A 22542-nucleotide genomic window follows, 5' to 3' on the forward strand; every position below is an offset into this window, starting at 1 on the left:
AGGTCAGACTAACTGGCCTACAGTTTCCTTTCTTCTTCCTCTCTCTCTTCTTGAAGAGTGAAGTGACATTAGCAATTTTCCATTCCACTGGAAACATGACAGAATCAATTGATTCCTGAAAGATCAATACTAATGACTCCACAATCTCTTCAGTCACCTCTTTCAGAACTCTGGGGTGTACACCATCTCATCCAGTTAATTTACCTATCTTCAGACCCTTCAGTTTCCTAAGAACCTCCTCCTTAGTAATGGCGATTTCACTCACTTCTGCCCTGATACTGTCAAACTTCCGCCATATTGCTAGTGTCTTCCATAATGAACAGTGATGCAATACTGCTATCTCCTTGTCCCCCATTACTACCTCACCAGCATCATTTTCCAGTGGTCTGATATCCACTTTCGCTTCTCTTTAACACTTTATGTATCTGAAGAAACTTTTGATGACCTCTTTAATATTAGTGGCTAGCTTACCTTCGCTTTCTAGTTTTTCCATCTTAATTAATTTTTTAGTTGCCTTCTGTTGGGTTTTTTAAAAGCTTCCCAATCCTCTAACTTCCCACTATTCTTCGCTCTATTATATACCTTCTCTTTGGCTTTTATGTTGGCTTTGACTTTTCTTGTTAGCCACAGTTGTGTCATCTTGCCTACAGAATACTTCTTCCTCTTTGGGATGTATATATCTTGCACCTTATCAATTGCTTCCAGAAATTGCATCCATTGCTGCTCTGCTGTCATTCCTGCCAGTGTTCTTTTTGAGTCAGTTTTGGCCAGCTCCTCTCTCATGCCTCTATAATTCCCTTTACTCCAATGTAATACTGATATATTTGACTTTAGCTTCTCCTTCCTAAATTGCAGGGTGACTTTGATCTTAGAATCAGAATCAGCATCAGGTTTATTATCACCGGCAGGTGCTGCGAAATTTGCTAGCAGCAGTAGTTCAATGCAATACATAATATAGAAGAATGAATGAATAAATAAATAAATGAATTGCAGTATGCGTATATTGAATAGACTAAAAATCGTGCAAAAAACAGAATATATGTTAAAAAAGTGAGGTCCTGGGTACTTTGTAGGCTAGTACCCAAGATGGAGCCAACTAAATTTGCAACCCTCTGCAGCTTCTTTCAGTCCTGTGCAGTAGCTCCCCCATACCAGACAGTGATGCAGCCTGTCAGAATGCTCTCCACGGTACATTTATAGAAGTTTTTGAGTATATTTCTTGACATACCAAATCTCTTCAAACTCCTAATGAAGTATAGTCACTGTCTTACCTTCTTTATAGCTGCATCGATATGTTGGGATCAGATTAGGTCCTCAGAGATCTTGTCACCCAGAAACCTGAAACTGCTCACTGTCTACACTTCTGATCCCTCTATGAGGATTGGTATGTGTTCCTTTGTCTTACCCTTCCTGAAGTCCACAATCAGCTCTTTCGTCTTACTGATGTTGAGTGCCAGGTTGTTGCTGCGACACCACTCCACTAATTGGCATATTTCACTCCTGTACGCCCTCTCGTCACTATCTGAAATTCTACCAACGATGGTTGTATCATCAGCAAATTTATAGAAGGTACTTGAGCTATACAATACCTAGCCATACAGTCATGACTATAGGGAGAGAAGACCAGTGAGCTAATCAAACATCCCTGAGGTGCACCATTGTTGATCGTCAGTGAGGAGGAGATGTTATCACCAATGCACACAGATTGTGGTCTTCCGGTTAGGAAGTCGACATTATGATCACTTCTACTAAGGGTTCCCTTACTATAAGCCCTAATCAATTCCGGTTCATTGCATAGCACCCAATGCAGAATAGCTGATCTCCTAGTGGGCTCATCCACAAGTTGCTCTAAAATGCTATCTCATAGGCATTCTAAAATTACCCCTCTTGAAATCCAGCACCAACCTGATTTTCCCAATCTATCTGCATATTGAAGTCCTCTATGACTAATTGTAACATTGCCCTTTTGGCATGCATCTTCTATCTTCTGTTGTAATTTGTAGACTATATATATCTCTCCCATCAACGATTCAACACCTTCCAATCCTATGTCACCTCTTTCTCATGATTTGATTTCTCTTTTTTTACCAACAGAGCGACACCTGCCCCTCTGCATACCTGACTGTCTGTTTGATACAATGTGTATCCTTGGATGTGAAGTTTCCAGCTGTAATCTTCTTTCAGCCATGATTCAGTAATACCAATAATGTCAACTGGTAACTGTGCTACAAGTTCATCTACCTTATTCCATATACTACATGCATTCAAATATAACACCTTCAATTCTGTATTCACACTTTTACAATTTTGTTTGCCTTTTACATTACAACTTATCCTGCTGACTGCAATTTTGTCCTATCATCAAACTCTCCTTACTGTCAGTCTCACTACACAATGTCTGTTTTTGTAAACCAACAACCCCACCCTCAGCACTATCACTCTGGTTTCCACCCCCCTGCCAAATTATTTTAAAGCCTCCTGTCAACCCTTGCAAATCTGCCCACAAGGATATTAGTCCCAGTCAGGTTCTTGGGTAACCCACCCCTTGTGTTCAGTTTGTACCTTCCCCAGAAGAAATCTCAATGAGGCATTGATTGTGTGGATAGTCAGAGGGTCAGGCATTGATTGTGTGGATAGTCAGAGGATTTTCCCCAGGGCTGAAATGGTTGCCACAAGAGGGCACAGGTTTAAGGTGCTTGGGAGTAGGTACGAAGGAGATGTCAGGGTTAAGTTTCTTTTACGCAGAGAGTGGTGAGTGCGTGGAGTGGGCTGCCAGCAACGGTGGTGGAGGCGATACAATAAGGTCTCTTAAGAGACTTTTGGATAGGTACATGGAGCTTAGAAAAACAGAGGGCTATGGGTAACCCTAGTAATTTCTAAGGTAGGAACATGTTCAGCACAACGTTGTGGGCCGAAGGGCCTGTATTGTGCTGTAGGTTTTCTATGTTTCTAAATCTGAACCCCTGTCCCCTACACCAGTTCCTCAACCATGCATTCATCTTTCAAATCATCCTACTCTTACCCTTACGGGTATGTGGCACAGGCGGCAATCCAGACATTACTACCTTAGAGGTCCTGTTTTTCAGCTTTCTACCTAGCTCCCTAATATCTCTCTTCAGGACCTCCAACCTTCTCTACTTCTATCATTGGTGCTAATATGTACCAAGATGTCTGGCTACTCACCTTCCCCCTTTTGAATGCTGTAGACCCGATCAGAGATATCCCCGACCCTGGCACCTGGCAGGCAACATACCTTCCAGGTCTCTATTGTGCCCACAGAATCTCACCTCTGTTAAGCATTGCTCAAGAATCTTCTTCACTTAGTAAGTAGATTATTGGGAACAATTTAGCTTCTGCAATATTAGTCTATATAAAACTTAGTTGTTAATATCAGCAGTTGCCACAATTGGCTAGATTCTCTGTGACAATATATCATGTCGTTTTATTGAAAATTTGCAAGAGGGGTAAAAGTGCTTAAGACTGTCAAGAAACAAGTTTGTTAAATGGTACAAAAGTTGAAAATACGAGTGGACTAAGATGTTAACTGTCCTGTGCTATCACCAGTAGGATCATCAGTTGATCTGCCACCTGTCTTCAGGAGTTTCGGCCCACTTATGATCAAGATTCCCTTGAGGTGGAGGGCCAGCAGTGCTAAAGCACCACCTCCCACTGGTGAGCTTAAAAACTTGGCATCTGCCTCTATCAGAGTTGTTGGTCACTTCCTTCCATCAGATAGTCTGCTCTTCTATGCAACTACTGAAGGGATGCAAAAGATGTATACACTGTCTGACTAACAATCACTTTCATTCACTGAAACACTCTACCACCAAGTTTTTTTTAACAGCTTTGTTCTGTTGAAAGGATGTAACCCTATAATCTAAATTGTTCATTCGCCGCATTAAAAATGAATGGCTGCTAAGGAGATAAAAAGGTCTAAAGTGAATGGTACAACAACTTCCAATAAGTTAAATATTAAATACTGTGACGAGAATACACATAAATTAAGATGTTTGCTGGCCTGGGCTAGCATCAGTGGCATCAGCAGTTGCTCTGCCACCTGTCCTCAGGAGAGGGAGAGATAAGGAACACAATGGAGCAGCATTTGGAGATGTGTAATGAAGGGGAAGGAGAGCTGCCTAGAGCGGCTCCCCCTTTGAACCCTGAACTGTTTGGACAGGCGATGCCCCAGCAGGGGGATAAAAAGGGACAGGTTCGCTAAGGCAGGACACACGACACCACAAGTAACGAGACCCTGGAAGCGGTGCCCCCCCCCGCAAGTCGGCGGGAGTCGTTTTGGAAGGCTGGTTGCGGAACCAAGCCATAGACGCACAGGGTGGAAAGGTACGATCAGCGGGAACCTGGTGTGTGTCCACCCTTGCTTGGGTGCCAGGTTCACTGGAGAGGATCGACCGCATCTGGAGGAGGGGTCACAGTCGGTGACCTCAGGTGACATCACAAAGGACCCGCCCGAAAGCTGCTTGTGAGCAATATCGCAGGTCTGTATGTGGAAGCCGTTTTGAATGATCATTCGTTCTTGTTCTCTCTCTCCTTCCCCCAACATTGTCCATCGCCATGGCAACGATTACTGCAAACTGAACTAAATTGAACTGGACTTTGCGTCACTTTGAAATTGGTCATTTACCCCTAGACAACGATAGAGGTAAATTGATCCTGTTATCTTAATTCTGTGTACATGTGTGTTTATCATTGCTGAACTGTTGCATTTATTATCCTTTCAATTACTGTGTTGCTTGTTTCTTGAATAAAACTTTCTTAGATCTAGTAATCCAGACTCCAACTGAGTGATCCATTTCTGCTGGTTTGGCAACCCAGTTACGGGGTACGTAACAATACTAATTTTAAAAGTTTTGCTAGAAAAAAAGCACAGCTGTTAGTGAGCTTTCAAATTATTCCAATTTACAGCTGCCACAAAAAGACGGGCCACAGCACTCACACCTGGACATTTCAGTGGTAAAAGGAGATATTTGCAGATTAAACCGAATGCATTCTAAAATTGTAGATTCTGTGAAAAAAGCTGTATTTTTGATAGGTGTATTATATATATTCAAATGGTCAATTTGCTGGATTCAGACAGATAAATCCGATGCTAACTCATCAAAGGAAACACAAGAGACTGCAGATGCCAAAAGTTGAAGCAATTAACAAGACACTGGAGGAATTCAGTGATCAGGTAGAATCTGTGTAGCAAAATGGACAGTTGGCATTTTGGCCTGAGACCCTTTATCTGGGCTGGAAAAGGGCTACATACCTTTGTTCTTGGAAAATCTCAGGATTGCTACCCATGCCACGTGCTAGTGAGGCTAGAAATAGGAAAATAATGCAGCTAAGGAGTTGGTGCAGGAGGGAGGGCTTAACGTTTCTGGACAATTGGGCCTTGTTCCAGGGAAGGTGGGGCATTCCGATGGGACAGGTTGCACCTGAACTGGAGGGGGATGAACATCCTTGCGGGAAAGTTTGCTAGTGCTGCTCCGGGGGATTTAAACTAGATTTGCAGGGGGAGGGGAACTAGAGTGTTAGAGCAGATAGTGAGGTGGAGGAGGATAGAGGTCATGTGAGAACTGCAAGTATAGTGCATGGAGTAAAGCCAGATATAACATATAAAGAGGCTTTGAGGAAAGAGAAACAGAATAAAGGATGTAAAGGTAGTAAGGTAGAAGGACTAAAGTGCATGTACTTCAATGCAAGAAGCATCAGGAACAAAGGTGATGAACTGAGAGCTTGGATACATACATGGAATTATGATGTAGTGGCCATTACAGAGACTTGGCTGGCACCAGGGCAGGAATGGATTCTCAATATTCCTGGATTTCAGTGCTTTAAAAGGGATGGGGGGGAGGGGAGGAGGGGTGGAATTACTGGTCAGGCATACTATTACAGCTACAGAAAGGGTGGGTAATGTAGCAGGATCTTCTTTTGAGTCAGTATGGGTAGAAGTCAGGAACAGGAAGGGAGCAGTTACTCTATTAGGAGTATTCTATAGGCCCCCTGGTAGCAGCAGAGATACCGAGGAGCAGATGGGGAGGAAGATTTTGGAAAGGTGCAAAAATAACAGGGTTGTTATCATTAGTGACATTAACTTCCCTAATATTGATTGGCACCTGATTAGTTCCAATGGTTTAGATGGGGCAGAGTTTGTTAAGTGTGTCCAGGACAGATTCCTGTCACAGTGTGTTGACAGGCCGACTAGAGGGAATGCCATACTAGATCTAGTACTAGGTAATGAACTGGGTCAGGTCACAGATCTCTCAGTGGGTGGGCATCTGGGGGACAGTGACCACCACTCCCTGGCCTTTAACATTATCATGGAAAAGGATAGAATCAGAGAGGACAGGAAAATTTTTAATTGGGGAGGGTCAAATTATGAGGCTACAAGGCTAGAACTTATGGGTGTGGATTGGGATGATGTTTTTGCAGGGAAATGTACTATGGACATGTGGTTGATGTTTAGGGATCTCTTGCAGGATGTTAGGGATAAATTTGTCCCAGTGAGGAAGATAAAGAATGGTAGGGTGAAGGAACCATGGATGACAAGTGAGGTGGAGAATCTAGTCAGGTGGAAGAAAGCAGCATACATGAGGTTTAGGAAGCAAGGATCAGATGGATCCATTGAGGAATATAGGGTTGCAAGAAAGGAGCTTAAGAAGGGGCTGAGGAAAGCAAGAAGGGGGCATGAGAAGGCCTTGGTGAATAGGGTAAAGGAAAACCCCAAGGCATTCTTCAATTATGCAAAGAACAAAAGGATGACAGGAGTGAAGATAGGACCGATTAGAGATAAAGATGGGAAGATGTGCCTGGAGGCTGTGGAAGTGAGCGAGGTCCTCAATGAATACTTCTCTTTGGTATTCACCAATGAGAGGGAACTTGATGACAGTGAGGACAATATGAGTGAGGTTGATGTTCTGGAGCATGTTGATATTAAGCGAGGGGAGGTGTTGGAGTTGTTAAAATATATTGGGACGGCTAAGTCCCCGGGGCCTGAGGAATATTCCCCAGGCTGCTCCACGAGGCGAGGGAAGAAATTGCTGAGCCTCTGGCTAGGATCTTTATGTCCTCGTTGTCCACGGGAATGGTACCGGAGGATTGGAGGGAGGCAAATGTCCCTCTGTTCAAAAAAGGTAAGCGAGATAGTCCGGGTAATTATAGACCAGTGAGCCTTACATCTGTGGTGGGAAAGCTGTTGGAAAAGATTCTTAGAGATAGGATCCATGGGCATTTAGAGAATCATGGTCTGAACAAGGATAGTCAGCATGGCTCTGTGAAGGGAAGATCATGTCTAACAAGCCTGATAGAGTTCTTTGAGGAGGTGACCAGGCATATGACAAGGCATTTGACAAGGTTCCAAACTGTAGGCTTATTCAGAAAGTCAGAAGGCATGGGGTCCAGGGAAGTTTGGCCAGGTGGATTCAGAATTGGCTTGCCTGCAGAAAGCAGAGGGTCATGGTGGAGGGAGTACATTCGGATTGGAGAGTTGTGAATAGTGGTGTCCCACAAGGATCGGTTCTGGGACCTCTACTTTTCGTGATTTTTATTAACGACCTGAATGTGGAGGTAGAAGGGTGGGTTGGTAAGTTTGCAGACGAAACAAAGGTTGGTGGTGTTGTGGATAGTGTAGAGGATTGTCGAAGATTGCAGAAAGACATTGATAAGATGCAGAAGTGGGCTGAGAAGTGGCAGATGGAGTTCGACCCGGAGAAGCGTGAGGTGGTACACTTTGGAAAGACAAACTCCAAGGCAGAGTACAAAGTAAATGGTAGGATACTTGGAAGTGTGGAGGAGCTGAGGGATCTCAGGGTACATGTCCACAGATCCCTGAAAGTTGCCTCACAGGTAGTTAGGGTAGTTAAGAAAGCTTTCATAAGTCGAGGGATAGAGTTTAAGAGTTGCAGGGTAATGATGCAGCTCTATAAAACCCTGGTTAGGCCACACTTGGAGTACTGTGTCCAGTTCTGGTCGCCTCACTATAGGAAGGATGTGGAAGCATTGGAAAGGGTACAGAGGAGATTTACCAGGATGCTGCCTGGTGTAGAGAGTATGCATTATGATCAGAGATTAAGGGAGCTAGGGCTTTACGCTGGAGAGAAGGAGGATGAGAGGAGACATGATAGAGGTATACAAGATATTAAGAGGATTAAATAGAGAGGACAGCCAGCGCCTCTTCCCCAGGGCACCACTGCTCAGTACAAGAGGACATGGCTTTAAGGTAAGGGGTGGGAAGTTCAAGGGAGATACTAGAGGAAGGTTCTTTACTCAGAGAGTGGTTGGTGCGTGGAATGCACTGCCTGAGTCAGTGGTGGAGGCAGATACACTAGTGAAATTTAAGAGACTACTGGACAAGTATATGGAGGAAATAAGGTGGGGGGTTATATGGGAGGCAAGGTTTAAGGGTCAGCACAACATTGTGGGCTGAGGGGCCTGTACTATGCTGTACTGTTCTATGTTCCACGTTTAAAATAAGGCAAAAGTTGATTTGATTTTTCAGCTCTGAGCACTCAATAGATTTTCAGCCCTCTCAATATGATGCTGTTTGTTACAGCCAAAATACTACTGTGGAGTATTTAGAAGTGTAGAGGGTGTGGGTGCAGCAACTATTCCTTTTATCATTTTTTTATCCATTATCCAAAATCTGCAGTAGAATTACTAAGCACGCTTAATTGCAGCTGATTCCTTGCATCTATCATTTTGTTTATTTTATAGCATAGTCAGGAGATAGATAACGTGCACTTATTACTGCCAAAAAAATACCACTTAGAATTGAAGAAGTATTGTGGAATTTTACAAGATCAGGAGCAACCCTGTTTAAACCTGTTACTGCTCATTAAGCTGTCTGGCAACTTTAATTTACACTGGTGAGATTAAAAACAAAATTTATTGCTGACTCAAAGGAAATGACCAAGTTAATAAAATGTCAATGAAGAAAATATTGCACAAATATTATCGCACGAAGCAAAGACTTATACAATTTTTCTTAGTATAGCCTACAATTCAAACATTATGTCATTAATCATTGTAATCTTCATCAACACTTAAACTAAGCTAACAATAAGAATTCCAGTCTGCTTACTCCAGGAATGTTTCTTTTGGAATTATTAATTTTATAACATCTAGGACATGTTAAATATTTATCATCATCATCATTATGTGCCATGTCCTATGATGTAGGTGATCATGGTCTATCCATGACCATGATTGTTTTTGGCAATTTTTTCTGCACAAGTGGTTTGCCATTGCCTTCTTCTGGGCAGTGTCTTTACAAGACAGGTGACCCCAGCCATTATCAATACTCTTCAGAGATTGTCTGCCTGGTATCAGTGGTCACACAAGCAGGACTTGTGATATGTACCCACTGCTCATACGACTATCCACTCCAATGGCTTTGCATGACTCTGATCAGCGGGCTAAGCATGTATTACATCTTGCTCAAGGGTGACCTGCAGGCTAGCAGAGGAAAGGAACACCTTACACCTCCTTTGGTAGAGATATACCTCTACCCCACCACCTTAACGTAATTATAACAATTTATATTTCCAGTCCATTTATTGCTAATAATAAAGAGTTGGGACACCAACAATCCAATAATTATGATGATTGCAATGGAACAGAAGAGCCTTGGTCTTCACTGAAACACTCTACAAACAAGATTTTTTTTTACAGCTTTGTTCTGTTGGAAGGGTGGAACCCTACAATTTAAACAGCTCACCCATCACAATAAAAACGAACAGCTGCTAAGGAGAAAAAAACTCTAAAGTGTATGGTTGTCATCAAATTAGAAAATCAACAAACTTTGTAGAAAAGAAGAACTGCACGTATAGCAGTTTACAGTTAAAAGAATAAAAAGCTCTGGGGTGTTCAGCTCAGGATCCTGGGCAATATTTATCCCTCAGTTAATATCCCTGAAACAGATTAGCTGGTTATATTCATATTGCTGCTTGTGAAACCTCTATAAATACAAAATGGTTGCCACATCTCTAAAGGACATTGGCTTATGCAAGGAAATATACCAATGTAAGTCATTTTTTTAAAAGGAGAATACTGATAAATGTACATTTATCAGGGACATATCTATGGGCAAGGGATGGATACCCCAAGATCAAAACCTGTGTTTCGTGGATATGCAGTTGAGGTACTGTAGCTGTGAGGATGAAAGGTGCATTTATAAATTCAGCTGAAGTCCGCTAAGTTTCACCAGGAACTAGCATGGCCCAGAAGATTTTAGAACAACAAACGATTGTTGCAAGAAGTTGTAGCAGCATCTGCAGATATCAATAATAGAATACAGCGAAAATTACCTGTTGAGAATGGGGTATTAATTCCCTGGAATATGACCCTTTTTCCATAAATGACAATGACTGGAGTGTCTAATATCATAGTTCTTCAGGAATTCATATATTGTACAGATACCCTTGGACTAATTGACCCTGATCTTTCAAGACATTTAGTCCTCACAGCTACTAATTGTTTCCCAAACCAGGATATGTTTACTTTAATGTTTACTTTGTATATAAGGGACAGTGGATATCCATTGATGAATACAGGGCATCCATTTTGCTGCTTAACGTACATTTTGACACTCTGTTTTACTCTTTCCAACAACTTAAATGGCATTTCGATTTTAGGAAACACAACTGCAGCTGGGACCCAAAGTATATACAACCATCCAAATTGGGATCAGGTGCAAGCCTCTCAGTCTGCTCTACCATTCAAGAAGATCATACTGTATTTCTACCTACCTCATAATCATTCAACCCCTTTCTTGAATGTGCGCATGTGCCGGTCGTGCATGCAGCCTGGTACAGCAGTTCTGATCTATTCTTACTTTCTTCTTCTTACTTTTTAATTTACATTATTTTTTGTATTTTTTTTCTCACGGTAATACGTCGAAGCTGCACCCTCTCTAACATGCTGGTAGAGAGAGTTTTATTTGGGTTTTCTTTAGCGCTGGAAATGATTACATCCCGACACGCAGGACAGAAGCAAGGTCGCATTGTGTATTCCGCGGACCAGCAAAGACCGACCGGCTTAGCGAACAGAGCAGTGGACACCCCAGCTGAAATCCAGAGGAAAGCACTCAGAGGGGGATCACAAAGCCGAGGAAAGAGGACCGGGTCGAGACAACAGAGACTCTTGGAGAACAGGAGTTCGGTGGGTAATACCATTCCGGCTGACCGGAAGTGCACTGAGAGTGGTAAGTGTAAAGGAATTGGGTGCTTACTGTTCTGGTTAACAACGGATGGTGCAATCCGGGGTATATTACGATCGAGGAACGGGTTTGCAGACTGGATATTGAACTTTTTACTGTTGGACTTCGGCCACATTCCACCGTGATACAATACTTGGCGGCACGGGAGGTCGTTCCTGCCTGTGGCCATTGAACGTGCAGCTCCTCCCGTGGAGGGTCAGACACTCTCAGCCAGTAGACTGGTCCTGGACTTATGCGTTTGCATTTTTCTGTTTGATTGTTGGTGGTTTTTGTATTGCTATATTTACGCTCTATTCTTGGTTGGTGCGGCTGTAACAAAACCAGATTTCCCTCGGGATTAATAAAGTATATCTATCTATCTATCTATCTATCTTGTCTACTTCTGCCTTAAAATATTCATACTCTGCTTCCATTGTCCTTTGAAGAACAGTGTTCTGTTCCAAAGACCAATAATACTTAAAGAGGAAAAATAGTCCTGTTTTTCATCCTGTCAAGATCTTTCAGGACCTGATACCTTTCAGCTAAGATCCTTCTCACACTTTTAAGCTCCAGTGCTTATATGCTTTCCCCCCTCCCCCTTTCTTTCTCCCTGGGCCTCCCATCCCATGATCCTCTCATATCCCTTTTGCCAATCAACTGTCCAGCTCTTGGCTCCATCCCTCCCCCTCCTGTCTTCTCCTATCATTTTGGATCTCCCCTGCCCCTCCCACTTTCAAATCTCTTACCAGCTCTTCTTTCAGTTAGTCCTGACGAAGGGTCTTGGCCCAAAACGTCGACTGTACCTCTTCCTAGGGATGCTGCCTGGCCTGCTGCGTTCACCAGCAACTTTGATGTGTGTTGCTTGTATGCTTACCCTGCCCAATCTTTCTTCAAAAAAGGAAGCCATTCAAAAAGCATTAGCATGGGAAGTTTCATCATCAAAGCAGCTACAGCAGAGTCATAGAAACTATATAGAGTGAATGCCTAAATGCAGAATGGGAGAAAATACAGCCTTGTAAGTTTTTTAGCCATGGTTTTTCCTCTACTGTGGTTAACAGGGCCAGCAATCATGCTTGCTTCACTTCCTGCACTCCGTTCTCACCTATTCTCTCCTTATTTGCATTTAGCACATACAAATGTGACTGGGTGACCATCGGATCTTATTCAGTATCGTTAAAAGTGTACTTAGGCATCCATCCGGGTAATGCTAGAATAGTTGCCTGTGCCTTTAAGGGAGATGGTGATGTCATTATGCACGCATGGGATAGTGGGGAGACCATTTTGCTTTCTGCTGAAGACGTGGTTAGGTGTTGGAATCTGGGTTCCTCCCGAGGCTGGGCAGGGTGAGGAAAGATTTTCTCGAGTGAATGACTCAACGCTGGATCGCGTGGCTTGGGCAAAGTTCCTCACTATCCAAGTAGGATTGTCACTACCGTATTTGTACCGTATTAGTTCTGGTGTATTTTTATGCTGCATACACAATTCTGTCCATACACGAGGGTGTCGATCGAAAGGTAAACTGTGATTGTAACGGCAAGAACCGGCTGTAATTCGTTCGTTTTGTTTCGCGACCCTCTTCTGGCACTTAAACATCGAAAACCGATAAAGGAATTAAAACCCAAAAAAGTCTTTGTTGTCCTGAGCATGTACTTTCCCCAGGCTACGCAAACATTAAAAACGAAACAGGAGTAGGCCTTTTGGTCCTTTCAGCTTCTTCTGACATTGTGATCATGGTAGATTCTCTATCACAGAGATTCCTTTTGTTCCCTCTTTGCCTGCAACATTAAACATGATTGCTTTCTCACTTTTCCGATTCTGAAGAGAGGTCACTGAATTGAAATGCTAATTCCGTTTGTCTCTCCACAGATGCTGTCTGAACTGAGCTTTCTGATTTTATTTCAGATTTCATATAATCCTGCTGAATAATATTCACTAGTAAAAACTTATTGCTTCAGAATCCTACATAAGCAAAGTGTACAAAGGTTCAAGCTTCTCAGAAATGTTAAGTACATAAAATGAAAATTCATGCCTGCACTTTATAAAATAATTCAACTGGAGTCAAAACTGAATATGCATTTCATTGTCCCTACTGAATAATTCTCATACAAAATAACATGTCTGTTAACTGCAGGTCAGCTGAGTACTTACAGTTAAAAAAATGTACCAATCTAAAATTACACCATGGAATAGATATTCCAGCATGACCATTCCAGAATTCCTTGAAAGCAAAAAAAATCACAACTGTCAAAGTATAATATTTTACTGCAATATTTTCCCAATTGGAGAATATCAGTATTTGGGACAATGTGGGCTCTAGACTACCATGGATTTTATCTCAGCTAAATATCCATTATTAAGTTCTGAAATTAATTTTCCAAGTAGAAATGTAAATTTATGAATGTGAATATTCTTTTATACCAAAATTAAAACAAATGCGTACTAAATCATGATTCAGGGCAACAGCTATTTATTAAACTCTTAATTGAGATTAGTTGTATACACAGTAGTACTGTATAAAATTTAAAGCTTTACTGTCATTAGCCTATTTGCTTGATAAGAAAAAGACAATAGCAAGTCCTGCAAAATCTATAATTCTGGTGCATGAACTTGAAAAGGCAATGACTATCAAGGGTATAACAATACAGGTTGACCTTCACTAATCCGGCACCATTGGGACCTGAGGAGTGCTGGATTAGTGAAAATGTCAAATTACAGAAGGATCACATTAAGCATAATCAGTGCCGGTTTACTGAAGGAACCGGATTACAGGTAGTCGGATTAGTGAAGGTCAACTGTATAAGAATGTGAGGCCGAATGAAGCCTCACAGTCATTGAACTTGCACTGGTATATAATTATAAAATTATGACTTTCATTATTGACTCCAACTCCACTTTACTGGCTAATTCTCATTACACCTAATTTCTTTACAGTTCAAATGTCCACCTATCTTGACCTTGAATACATTCAAGGAATGAACATACATCCATATCTCTCGAGGATACATTATCTCAAATTTACAATGCCGTGAGAGAACAAATCCTTCTTTTCTCAATCTTAAATTTGATCCCTTAATCCTGAGATTTATCTAATTTTTGATTCCCTCAATTGAGACAATATCAAACAGCATCTGGCTGTTACGACACACATCTAACTTTGCCAGTCTGCAGGATTTAGATCTAACACTCTGGAATATGGATAGCAGACTCTGGCCGTTAATTGTTGGCCATGTTTTGGCACCAGGTTTTTAATATTTAATATAACCTGAAATGAGGTTCAGTGCTCAATCATCAGCTCAACTTTGGATTCTCGTCCACTGTCTAGTTTAGAAACTGGTCTTCATTTCAGTCTTGTATTGAGTCTCAATTCTGGTCTCGGACACGCCTGCACTTGGGTACTAACTATCCTCAGCTAGGTCTCTTGTCACCCAGAGATGATTTCCAAAATTCAAAGTTAGATAAAGTAGTCCAAGTGTGGTATAGCAGAAGTCCTCAGCAGTTTTAACAAGACTTTGCCCCATAGCTCTCTGCAATACAGGCCAATATTTTATTTATTTACCTAATTACTTGCTTTACCTGCATTCTATCTTTCAGTGTTCTTGGCTGAGGAATATGTGAAGAAAAAAAGGATCAAGTCCTCTGCAGTCAGAAACAGTGGAAATCATAATAAGGATGAAAAAAAAAGTGGTTAAAGATTTAAACATTTCACAAAAAAAGGATATAAATAGCTACCTAAATATATAAGGAAATCAGGGCTAGGTGACAGGGAGGAACTAAAATAAAAAGGAGAACTAAAGAAAAAGTGCTGGGAAAAACACTTGGATTTAAGGCTGACAGATCATCAGGCCTGATAATCTGTATCCAGCTGAACTATGAAGTGGATCTGGAAATAATACATGCAATTGTGGTCATCTTCCAAACATCTATGGAACAGTACTTGCAGACTGTAGAGTGGCAAAGGTAAAACTACTACTTAAAGCAAAGATAGTGTGCAGTCAGACTGTGAGAAAGGGCAGGCAGATGATAGGACAAAATTGCAGCCAGCAGGGTGAGTATCAGTGCATTAGGGATGCAGAATCAAAAAGGGCAGCCAATACACTGTCACTCAATGCACAGAATATAAGAAATAAGGTGGATGATCTTATTGCACTATTACAGATTGTCAGGTATGATACTGTGGCCATCACTGAATCATGGATGAAGGATGGTTGTAGTTGGGAGCTGAATGTCGAAAGTTACACATTGTATCGGAGGGATTGGAAGACAAGCAGAGGGTGTGGCATGGCTCTGCTGGTAAAGGATGGCATCAAATCAGCAGAAAGATGTGACATAGAATCAGAAGATATTGAATTCTTGTGGGTTGGGTTAAGAAACTGCAAGGGTAAAAGAGCCCTGATGGCAGTTATATACAGGCCTCCCTACAGTAGCTGGGATATGGACTACCGTCTACAATGGGAAACAGAAAATGCATTTCAAAAGGGCAATGTTATAATAGTCATGAGAGACTTCAAGGTGCAGGTCGATTGGGAAAATCAGGATGGTAATGGATCTCAAGAGAGTGAGCTTGTTGAATGCCTGCAAGATAGCATTTTAGAGCAGTTTGTCACTAAGCATACTCGGGGATCAACTATACTGGATTGGGTGTTATGTAATGAACCAGAGGTAATTAGGGAGTTTAAGGTAATAGAACCCTTAGGAGACAATAATCACATTATGATTGATTTCAGCATGAAATTTGATCGTAGAAAGTAAAGTCTGTCATGGTAGTAGTTCAGTGGAGTAAAGGAAATTACAGTGGTATGAGATCGGAGTCGACCAAAGTAAATTAGAAGGAGATGCTGGCAGGGATGACAGCAGAGAGTAGTGGTGTGAGTTTCTGAAAAAAATGAGGAAGGTACAGGATGGATGTATTACAAAAATAAAGAAATACTCAAATACAAAATAGTACAACCATGACGGACAAGGGAAGTCAAAGCTAATGTAAAAGCAAACGAGAGGGCATACAACAAAGCAAAAATTAGCAGGAAGATAGAGGATTGGGAAGCTTTTAAAAACCTACAGAGAGCAACTAAAAGAATCATTAGAAGGGAAAAGATGAAATAAGATATCAAAGTGGATAGTAAAACAATATCAAAGTGGATAGTAAAAGCTTTTTCAAGTATGTAAAAAATAAAAGAGAGATGAAAGTGGATATAGGGCTACTAGAAAATGAGGTCAGAGAAATAATAACAGGCGACAAGGAGAGGGCAGGTAAACCAAAAGAGTATCTTGCATCAGTCTTCACTGTGGGAGACACTAGCAGTGTGTCAGATGTTAAAGAGTGTGAGGGAAGAGAAGTGAATCCAGTTGCTATTACAAGGGAGAAGATGCTCAAATGACAGAGAACTCAAGGGGCCAAATGGCCAAATTCTGCTCCTACATCTTATGGTCTTAAAAAGGACTTGGTGAAGACCATGTTGCTGCCTGCTACAGAGAGGCGTCAGAATCATTGAGTGAAAGTGGTGTGCGAGTTGCTTAGTAATTTTTCTTGTGATCGCTGTAGGACATTGGTAACGTGGAATGCTGCAATCCGGTTCACTGGTTTCACTCAGTGGAAGTCAATCTGGATTACGTTCATATGCAGACTGCTGTGGGCTTGCTCTTGTTGACAACATTCATGAACTCAGAGACATGGTCTTTTTTTTTTGTGTGACACGATGTTTACTGCGATCTTATATGCACTATATGCGCCTTGTGCTGTGTATGTCTGTTGGTACTGTGTTTTGCACCTTGGCCCCAAAGAAACACTGTCTTGTTTGGCTGTATTCATGGGTATTCATGAGTGGTTGAATGATAATTGAACTTGAACATAAGTATGTGTTTATGGAAGATAAATTATTCTGAATAAATCTTCTGGAATGTTTTGAGGATTAAACTAATGGAATGGACACAAGAGAATGTAATGTATTTGGACTTCCAGAATGTTTCCAATAAGGCCCTACATTAGAAATTAATGTGGAAAATTAAAGATCATGGGATGGGATGAAAGGGAAGAGCTGTAGGAATCAGTGCCTGGACCACAGTTACTCACAGCAGCATCAACATATATCAGTGATCTGGATGAGGGAACTAAATGTATCATTTCTAGTTTTGCAAAGCTGGTAGCAGAGTGATGGGATGATATCTGAGGGTGATTAGAGTACAAAGAAGCTCTAATATGTGACAGGTAAGTTGACAGATGCAGAATAAAGTCACCAAGTGTGTGGTAGTCCACTTTGGTTATGAAAAGACAGATTATTATCTGAATAATGATAGATTGGGAAAGGAGGGGATACAGCAAGGACAAGGTGTCCTTATGCATCAGTCATTAAAAGGCAATGTCCAGGTGTAGTAAGCAGCTAAAAAGGCAAATGATACATTGCAAATGGGCACTGACGAGACCTCAAGTGGAGTTCTGAGTGACTTCCCTATCATGGAGAGATCACAAGCAATGATTAATTTCAGGAGATTTGGGACTGATAAAATAATAAGACATTGATTTGATTAGGCCCATACTAAGACCATAAGACATAAGAGCAGAATTAGGCCGTCTGGCCCATCGAGTCTGCCTTGCCACTCCATCCTGGTTGATCCTTTTTTTTTCTCCTCCTCAACCTCAGATCCCGGCCTTCTCGTCATAACCTTTAATGCCATGTCCAGTCAAGAAACTATCAACCTCTGTCTTAAATACACACAACAACCAGGCCTCCACAGCTGCACGTGGCAACAAATTCCACAAGTTCACCACCCTATGGTTAAAGAAATTTCTCTGCATCTCTATTTTGAAAAGGCACCCTTCTATCCTGAGGCTGTGTCTTCTTGTCCTAGACTCTCCCACCATTGGAAACATCCTTTCCACATCTACTCTATCTGGGCCTTTCAATATTCAAAAGATTTCAATGAGATCCCTCCTCATCCTTCTGAATTCCAGCGTGGACAGACCCAGAGCCATCAAACATTCCTTTCATTCCTGGAATCATCCTTGTGAACCTCCTCTGGACCCTCTCCAATGCCAGCACATCTTTTCTAAACTGAGAGGCCCAAACCTGTTCACAATACTCAAGCTGAGGCCTCACCAGTGTTTTATAAAGCCTCAGCATCACATCCTTGCTCTTGTATTCTAGACCTCTTGAAATGAATGCTAACATGGCATTTGCCTTCCTCACCACCGACTCAACCTGCAAGTTAACCTTTAGGGTATTCTGCACAAGGATTCCCAAGCCCCTTTGCATCTCAGATTTTTGGATTTTCTCCCCGTTTAGAAAATAGTCCGCACATTTATTTCTACTACCAAAGTGCATGACCATGCAATTTCAAACATTGTATTTCATTTGCCACTTTCTTGCCCATTCTCCTAATCTGTCTACGTCCTTCTGCAGCCTTCCTGTTTCGTCAACACTACCTGCTCCTCCACCAATCTTCATATCATCTGCAAACTTGGCAACAAAGCCATCTATTCCATCATCATCTATTCCTGGAAGTACAGAGGAATGAAAAGAGCCTTCAGAGAAATCTATATAATCTGGACTGATTATAGATGTAGGGAAGATGATCCTGGTGACTGGAAAATAGTACATCAGGAGCTACAACTTCAGGATATTGGTTATGCCATTAAAAAAAAGATTAGGGGAAAGTTCCTCATCTGAAGAGTGGTGAATCGGTACGAGTCTCCACTAAAAAAGACACTGGAAGTCAAGTCATTAAAGATGTTCAAAAGGAAGTGGTTAAATTTCTTAGTGCTGCAGGGGGGAAGGGAAGTGGAGAGAAAGCTGAACAGGGTTCTGATGTGGATGATCAGCCATGAGTCTACTGAAAGATGGAACTATTCTGTAGAACTCAGTTGTGTACTGTTCCTATTTACTGTGATATGTTTTAATGTAAAGATACATTCCTACATCCACTCTATGAATAACTTCCCTTAAAGGGCAAAGGGCAACAAAGAACAAAATGGTGAAGAATAGTAGGAGATGGTTGGAGTGGGTGTCGGGTGAGAAATAAACCCATAGAAGAAGAGACCTACAGGGAATTTGTGGTGAAAATAATTCTCTGACTCATACCCTATATCTCTGCTGCAAACTGACTCATACCCTATACCTCTGCTAAAATAACTTTTGATGTATTTTTCCCATTCCCTACATCAAGTGTACTTACTACCTCTTTAAATGATTTCTTCTTCAGAATTATAGACAATGAGCTGGAAAGATGTTAGTCAAGTTAATTTCACAACAGACCATCTTCAGCCAGCAAAAACAGAAGACGTTCATTCCATTAGTTGGTCTGGACTCAAATCCCACGCGTAAGAGGTGAGCATATAGTGTACTAGATTATTTTTTAATATGGCAAAGAATGTCTTGTTTTACTCTGAAGATTCCTATTTTAAGTTGTGCTTTTCATCTTGTGTATCCAAAAGTATATTGACAGTATTCCTGGTTTTGCTAGTATTAGTTACCTCAGATTTTTTGCCAAATATCCTAAAATTGAAGGGAAGCTCATTCCTCCATTTGGACAGGAAGCCAGATCATAAAAGGAATAATTTTAATTTAATTTCATATTTCTTTGCAATAACAGTCACTTCTTTAAAATTCACATTCTATCTTTAGATTAGCATCAGCATCAAATAGGAGTGGAAGGTAGCTGCAAGAGCAAATATGAAAGCAGTGTAAAATTATTCTTGTGAATGCTATATGGGTATCACAGTTATGATAAAAATAGCTGTAATTTTCTATTAGCTTTAGATATGAAGTAAAATCAAATGCAAAATTGTGGCTGATGTGTTAACCTTTGCTCTATCATATCACTTACACATTATTTTGATTAGAAAGGCATTATGTTTTAATTTTGGGTTTCCAGTTTGAAGCAAACTGAATATTTATTAAAGTCTTAGCCCAGATTTCAGCCAAAAGGTTAATCTTGATTTGTAGAAGTGCATTTGCATTTATTTCATTGGCAAGCTTAGATTACAGGACCAATAATGGATCCATAAGCTTCTAACCTTCTAAATAAAGCAAAACGTTCCCTGGGTCAGCCAGCTGGAGGGAACCTAAAACAATCTCACACAAATATATCAGAAAACCTCCTGTACTCAAGGCATTAGCCAGGGATTTTATTTCATTATAAGAACTATATATAGCAACAGTGCCAAACCACACATCTCTATTATATGATAAACAGCATGCCAGTACTAAATATTCCATTTAAAAATACCCAAATAAACACATTCATAACAACTATCATTGCAATGTACCTATTTTAGAATGATTATTGACTGTTAAATCTTCGAGTCCAATTTGCTTCCAGAAGCAGTCATCCCAGCCCGTTTGTGCAGAGTATGTCCATTTACAAACCAAGGTACAGAGAGATCTGGAAAACAAGGTAAAGGAAGCAGTGATAAGGTAAAGTATTTCCCACTGAGTCAGTATCATAAACAATTTTGATAAATGATTTACAAATTTACAAATGATAAACAGAAAATAGTGGAAAAAATCATCAAAGTCAGGCTGCATAAAGTCAGACCAGTATTCTTTATGTTTATTTGTGACAAACCAAATCACTTACAATATCTGATTATCAGGGGGAAAAAACTGCAAGATCAAACCTAAAACATCTGAGGAGCACAATACCTTGTAACAGTCTCCGTTTACCTTACAGGGTAGACAATTTCATTTTGAAAGAATTTTGAGGCTGCTGCTTGTTGATGAAAAAAAAAGCAGCTCAAACAGCTTCTTTTTTTTTCAGTTCCCCTCTGCCTTCAAGTGTGACTGCTAATGTGTTCTGATATACCTGTTGTCTCTCTCTTCCCATTAAAAAGAATTGCAAATGCTATTGCACATTAGAGGGCTCCAAGGTATAAGTACATCTACAGTGACAACAACAGCATTTAAGTCAGGATACTCAAGTATGATAGGGTAGGGTAGGGTACCAAGCATGGGAAATGGGGAAGAGTTAGTGATTTAAAGGGTTGACATGGTTGAAGATGACATATGATAAAAATGTAAGAACATATGCCACTTGTTTCTATATTTCTTAGTTTGACCAGGATCCTCTCAACCAGACATCCCACCCTGCAAAAGCTCATTTCAGGGAGGTAGCACCATCAATTCGCGGGAGACTCCCAGAACTTCCGGGAGAGGTGGAATGTCTGCAATAGAGTAGCTCCTTAGCAGCTAGCCAGCTAGTTTAAATAACATTAGCTATGCTAATGAATGAATGACACCTGTTAAACTCACCTCAACACATCTTTTACAGTCTTAACCCACCATGGGCAATAGAAAAGTCACTGTTGCAAACAGTGCAGCGAGCAACACTGTCATTATTTTGACCCCTATTAGGCAGGGGTACACTTTAGTGTAGTCTGGGGTGACATATGTTTTATATTTTCTTTTTTTGGAACACTCTGCCATGGTGTGCTCTCGCTGTCTCTCTCACACGCTCTCTCTCTCGTGTGGTTGCTCTCACTCGCTTTCTCTCTTGCTCTCTCGCTCGCGTGCTCTCGCTTGCCTGCTCTCGCTCTCTCTCACGCAAGCTCTCTCTCTCGTGGTCGCTCTCGCACTCTCTCTTGCTTTCTCTCGCTCGCTTGCTCTCAAAAAAATTGATTTCCGTGATATTGTATATAATTTGCAGGCATCAGGGAGCCACTATTAATATGCGGAAGACTCCCGGAACTTCCGGGAGAGGTGGGATGTCTGCTCTCAACCCTCTTCCCATTTTCCTGTTGTTCGGTTAATAAAGTCCAGAGTATCCTTCTTTATAAAATTAACATCCTACATATTTAACTGAATGTAATTCAGAGAGAATAGGCATGTTAGAAAGTCTAACTTTTGTTATTCAGCCCTGCACTGAACTGAGGCTGAGGCTGAGGCTGCGGCCTACTCCAGGTTCTGTGATGTCTACTCAGCTCTGCACTGAATTGAGGCTGAGGCTGTGGCCTGCTCCAGGCTCTGTGACATTTACTCGGCTCTGCACTGAACTGAGGCTGAGATTGTGGCCTGCTCCAGGCTCTGTGATGTCTACTTGGCTCTGCACTGAACTGAGGCTGAGGCTAGGGCCTGCTCCAGGCTCAGTGGCATTTACTCAGCTCTGCACTGAACTGAGGCTGAAGCTGTAGCCTGCTCCAGGCTCTGTGATGTCTACTCGGATCTGCAGTGAACTGAGGCTGAGGCTGAGGCTGGGGCCTGCTCCAGGCTCAGTGACATTTACTCAGCTCTGCACTGAACTGAGGCTGAGATTGTGGCCTGCTCCAGGCTCTGTGTCTGAGGGCTCAGTGACATTTACTCAGCTCTGCACTGAACCGAGGCTGAAGCTGTAGCCTGCTCCAACTGCGGCAGGCTTCA

The 22542-nt window shown here is 41.5% G+C and overlaps 1 protein-coding gene across 17 annotated transcripts in view; it reads right to left on the bottom strand.

Annotated features, from left to right (window-relative positions):
* Positions 1 to 22542, bottom strand: part of fggy (FGGY carbohydrate kinase domain containing) — a 346341-nt gene that overhangs the window by 212150 nt on the left and 111649 nt on the right. For all 17 annotated transcript variants that reach the window (XR_011888007.1, XR_011888000.1, XR_011888001.1 and 14 more), the window contains exon 6: positions 20457 to 20572. Coding sequence is in view for 8 of the 17 variants with exons in the window: in XM_072273806.1 (XP_072129907.1) it covers positions 20457 to 20572 (116 nt within the window). In the remaining 9 variants the exon portion in view is untranslated. The remainder of the gene's footprint in view (positions 1 to 20456; positions 20573 to 22542) is intronic.

Source organism: Mobula birostris, chromosome 12 (assembly GCF_030028105.1).
Source record: "Mobula birostris isolate sMobBir1 chromosome 12, sMobBir1.hap1, whole genome shotgun sequence".
Taxonomy (NCBI): Eukaryota; Metazoa; Chordata; class Chondrichthyes; order Myliobatiformes; family Myliobatidae; genus Mobula; species Mobula birostris.